Below are 4794 nucleotides of genomic sequence, written 5' to 3' on the forward strand. Positions count from 1 at the left end.
GTATATGTAAGTATGCATGTGTGTATATATATATATATATATATATATATATATATATGAATAATACAGTTCTAATTTAGGGGTTGGTTCTCTTTCGGAGAAGAAAGGACTTTTTCATTTCCCTGTTACCTGTAAAGTATGTTTATTCAGGCATGTCCTGTTTTCCCAGAAGCAGCGGGGTGACTCGTGGAGCCAGTCTCAGATGGTTTGCCTGCTTATGGGATGTGTGTGTTCGCTACCTCGCAGTGTGAGTCTCAACTTGAACACTTAAGTCTGCTTTTCTCAAGATCCTTAAAAAAACAAACAGATGCTTTGCATCTGTTACTGAAGCTGGATTCTGAGGGTTGTGCATGTCGTCCAGGTGGAGGTGCCTCAGATAGAGGAACTGCTGTCAGAGCTGGAGGAGATGAGCTGCGCCTGCAGCCACCCGCTGTCATACACCTCGGCTGCAAAGTGCTTCGCTGGCCTAGTTAACAAGAGACCACAGGGTCAGTTTGTGTCTTCACTCTACTGTTTTGGTTTTTTATTCCAAAACCTGAGAGCCTACTAACTGAACGCGTCTGTGGTGGTTTGGTTTCTTCTTCAGGTGATTCTCTTGACAGCCAAATCCAGAGCAGCGTGAAGCGAGTGTGTAGGGAGTTGGACTCTGCGTCTGCATCTGTACGCACTCAGGCCTTCACCTTCATGATCTGGGTAAGTTTTGAATACAGTATGTCTGCATCTAATTGTTCGCATCTCGATATTCCTCTGCTAGAATCATTTTTGATCAAATGTCAGAACCTTTAGTCAGTAGTTAGTAGTTAGTAGTACTAGTAGTAACTAGTAGTAGTTAGTAATTAGGACATTTGGTGTGTGTGACAATGCACAAAGGTTATTTTACTGCCGGCTGTCACTCAATAAATCAAGTAATAACATAGTTTTTGTCTCCAGGTTGCCAAGGCTCTGCTTCTCAGATACCACCCTCTGTTTACAACACTCACTGACAAGGTAAGAACAAGGACACGCGCATGCTTTATTAAGTACAATCGATCTTTTACCACAATTTTATTCTGTCCTTTTACACAACTATCATGTGCCAAGATGAACAGGAAAAACTGGACTTTGATTTCAACTTTCCTTCCACTGTGTGTTTTGAAGCTCTTCTCTCTGCTCGATGATGCTGATCTGGGTCCAATGGCAGCAGACGGCTTCACGCTGCTGATGAGCGACTCTGCCGACATCCTGAACCGCAGTTGCCATGCCGACGTTCGCATCATGTACCGCCAGCGCTTCTTCAGCGAGAATTCAGACAAGTTGGTCCAGGGCTTCAACGCTGCGCCGCAAGGTACAGGGCAACAGCACTGCTGTGTAAATGGCTTATTTGAAAGGAAAACTAAATTCAGTTAAAGCCACTTACGGGTATCATTGAACATTTCTTATAGCACAAGAGACACTGTAGCAAACCGAAATGCTGCTCTCCGTTACAGACACAGAAAAAAGGAATAGTAAGACCACATTGTTAAAAGCACAGCTTGGTGAGTGCATTTGAATACCAAGATTAATGGGAATATGAAATGTCGATATGAAATTTGAATATTAAGGTCGCACGCAGCCTTAGATCATTGCTCATGCTCAAAAACGCTAAACAACATTGAGGATGTTTAAAAGACTATGTAAAATCTCCAAAAGAGACTAAAAAAAAAGGTCCAAATAAAGTGACTTGTTATTTAGGAGGTTACAGACTTTTTCTCTGGTCTCATTAATGTCTCCCATCCCTGCCCCCTCTGCAGAGAAGAAGCCCAACTACCTGAAGGCGCTGTCTAACATCGTCAATACGCTGCCCAAGCAGGTTCAAGTCACTGAACTGCCAAAGGTGAGTTCATTTTCAAATGGTACTAGAACGACTGGAACCAGTGGCCGTCTGCCACTTGATCCCCAAACGGTGAAAATGGTGAGCATTAATGTGAAGAGTTTTTGTCCATTTCCAGCTCCTGTCTCTGCTATTGGAGGCCTTGTCGTGTCCTGACCAGGGCGTCCAGTTGTCCACCCTGTCCTGTCTGCAGCCCGTCATCATGGACCCCCCGCCAGTGCTTGTCCAACAGCTGGAGGCTTTGGTCAGCAGGTTGCTGGCCCTCACCTCCAGTCCAGCCATGGTGAGCAAGACTTCCTACCTGAGAGGGCTTTCTGTACAGATCCTATAATCAAATTTGTGAGCAGTATAAGGTAAAATCGTTATTAGCAGTGGGACAAAATATCCATACGGCAATATATTGTTGTCCTTCTTTGTGGGATGCTAGAATGTTTTATATTCATAAAATAAGGCTCTCTAAATGAACACATGAATGAGGAAAACTTGAACATAAGTTAACTAGCTGAAGCGGAAGAGGTTTTAAACGGGATGGCAGACAGCAGTTTGAGGAAAATCGCAGATGCCACAGCCATGTTTAAGTCCAAAGTCTGGACCCATAGTTGCTCTATCGTTCTGTCATTTTAATTGACAGACTGATAAACTTATCCAATATTTGCTCTGTTGTTTGTTTTTTCACAGAACGTGAGGATTACTTCATTGCGGTGCATCCATGCCGTTTCCCGCTTCCCCGAACACGAGGTAAAACCCAAAACGTCGCCCAAGTTTTAGATGTTTGAGAGCCTTGTCAAGTGTTGTGTCAAGAAAATGCTTTCTTAAATTTAGGGTCTCTGCTTGCCCTACACTCAAGCAAAAATAAGTTATACACTTTTTATTTTTTATTTTTACCGAGCGGAACAGTAACACGTTAAAATGTTCCAGCCCTTAATTTCTCTCCACTTCCATCCCACAAATGTGGATTTTCACTGAACCCAGTTGTTCTCTTTATACAGCGGTGCTCATAAGTGTATTAACCCATGCTAAAGTTGACCAAAAGTGTAGTAAAGAATTTAAAAAAAAACATTTTTTGTAAATTGATTTTAATGCCTTAATTAAAAAAATGATGAAAAAGTCAACCTTTAAGGACACCAACTTTCTTTGTGAATGAATAATGTCGTAAAAATTGTAAGTACATAAATGGTCTACCTTAAAATACAGGGGACTTAAGTAAGTACAGCCCTATATTAAATTCCCATAGAGGCAGGCAGATTTTTAATATTAAAGGCCAGTTATTTCATGGATCCATGATACTATGCATCGTGATATAGCTCCCTTGGCTTTTGAACTTCTAAACTTCTAAGCACAACTACATAGGGAAGAAAAACGTATTAACCATCTAGCCTGAAGAAGAACCTCCGCTGTGTAGATTGTATAATCAGTTTAAAGTTGCACACATCATGATGTCGTCAACAAGAATATCATAAAATGTGGCTGCAATAAAGAATAGTGCTTTTTAACATTGTAAATTTGACCTATTTGTTTAAATTATAACTGTGTTGCTATTTCCATGGACACTGGAAGAACCTCTTCACCAGCTACTTTTAGTTTTACCGATGAACATGGTTTACTGTCTCAGGTCTTGCCTTTTCGGGCCCGAGTGCTGCGAGCTCTGGCCCGGCCCCTGGACGACAGGAAGAGGCTGGTGAGGAGCGAGGCGGTTAAGGCAAGAGGACAGTGGTAAGAAGCAGTGGAGGATATTTAAAACCTATCACAACAAGTGTGACACATATCCTGCTCATTCTCTGGAATGCCCTTGGTTGTGGCACCTCGGTGCACAGTCATGGAAGGCTTGTATCATGTAGACGCGCTACATATAGTTATAGTTGGTTCTTATATTCCACACAGGTTCCTGTTAGGAAGTCCTGGGGGAAGTTGAAAGTTTCCCATCCTCCCTAAACTTGGAAGAATACAAAGGAAAGTCTAACTCCAGGAGCAGGTACCAAGGATCCCAGGCTGCACAAGCCACACAACAGCTCTCTCTCCTCGCTTAGACGCTTCAGTGGATCCCACTTTTCTTTGGATCTCCCAGCATCCCTCTATCCTCCCTTCTCTCATCTTTTCACCCAGAATCCCTCCATCCTTCAACTTCTCTCCCTTTTTACTAGCACGTTTTTTTTGTAGCTGTCTTTATCTTCATCAACGCACAAGTAAGAGTATGTGGCCTGACTGTGGATCATTAGCCAACTTAAATGAATGTAAATGACCAGTTTGTTTAATATGCCACACAGCTCATGTACATCCTCCTACATCAGATTTCATGGATTCATTTTGGTTGTTCATAATTTGAAAAATGTGACACAAAGTGCATTTTAAAACACAAGACAATGGGCGTCATACAAGTCTTTTTAAGTTTCCTACTCGCTTCAGATCAGCAGCTAAAATAAGTCCTCCAGAAATTTTTGGAGGTTACTTGTTTTGTGTGGTTACTTGATAAATAACTAAGTTATTATCTGCTGATTTTGTGTCAATGAACAAACGAAATAATTAAGAAATGGATACTTATTTTGCAAGATTTTTTTTTTTGTTCTCTAATCTTGTTTGAATCTAGTAAGAAAGTTAAGTTCTCAAATTCAAAATGGCTGTTTTTGAATGCCTTTGTATGTGTCAACTCCTATACGCAGCGAGAAATCAAACCGTGTACATGCACATGTAGTGCTCATGGGCTATGGGTGACGAATGATCTCATGAACTCAACAGTGCAACATTTTCCTTTTTTTTTTTTAAACTTTGACCATTTTCAGAATGTTGCCAAAAGAAATCAGCACTGAACCCAGCAGGCACTGATAGCCTTTTATCTTCTCTCATCTGGATGAATGTGTAAGTGCGCAGTAATGTCACAACAGCTGGTGTGGTTTTTTTTGTGTCACTGTGGTGGGTGGGTGGGTGGGGGGGGTGTAGAGACCGGGGAC

The 4794-nt window shown here is 41.7% G+C and overlaps 1 protein-coding gene across 2 annotated transcripts in view; it reads left to right on the forward strand.

Moving 5' to 3' along the window:
• Positions 1–4794, forward strand: part of mms19 (MMS19 homolog, cytosolic iron-sulfur assembly component) — a 24913-nt gene that overhangs the window by 19792 nt on the left and 327 nt on the right. Inside the window, exons 22-31 of one of the 2 annotated variants that reach the window (XM_032503268.1) lie at positions 170–247; positions 362–488; positions 587–693; positions 931–987; positions 1138–1324; positions 1770–1852; positions 1968–2132; positions 2528–2587; positions 3462–3562; positions 3731–4794. The exon at positions 3731–4794 is cut by the window's right edge and continues 327 nt beyond it. In XM_032503268.1, coding sequence (XP_032359159.1) covers positions 170–247; positions 362–488; positions 587–693; positions 931–987; positions 1138–1324; positions 1770–1852; positions 1968–2132; positions 2528–2587; positions 3462–3562; positions 3731–3761 — 996 coding nt within the window. In that variant the 3' untranslated portion in view covers positions 3762–4794. The remainder of the gene's footprint in view (positions 1–169; positions 248–361; positions 489–586; positions 694–930; positions 988–1137; positions 1325–1769; positions 1853–1967; positions 2133–2527; positions 2588–3461; positions 3563–3730) is intronic. The other variant, XM_032503269.1, reaches the window with a different exon arrangement.

The sequence above is a fragment of the Etheostoma spectabile genome, chromosome 21 (genome assembly GCF_008692095.1).
Source record: "Etheostoma spectabile isolate EspeVRDwgs_2016 chromosome 21, UIUC_Espe_1.0, whole genome shotgun sequence".
NCBI classification, from domain to species: domain Eukaryota; kingdom Metazoa; phylum Chordata; class Actinopteri; order Perciformes; family Percidae; genus Etheostoma; species Etheostoma spectabile.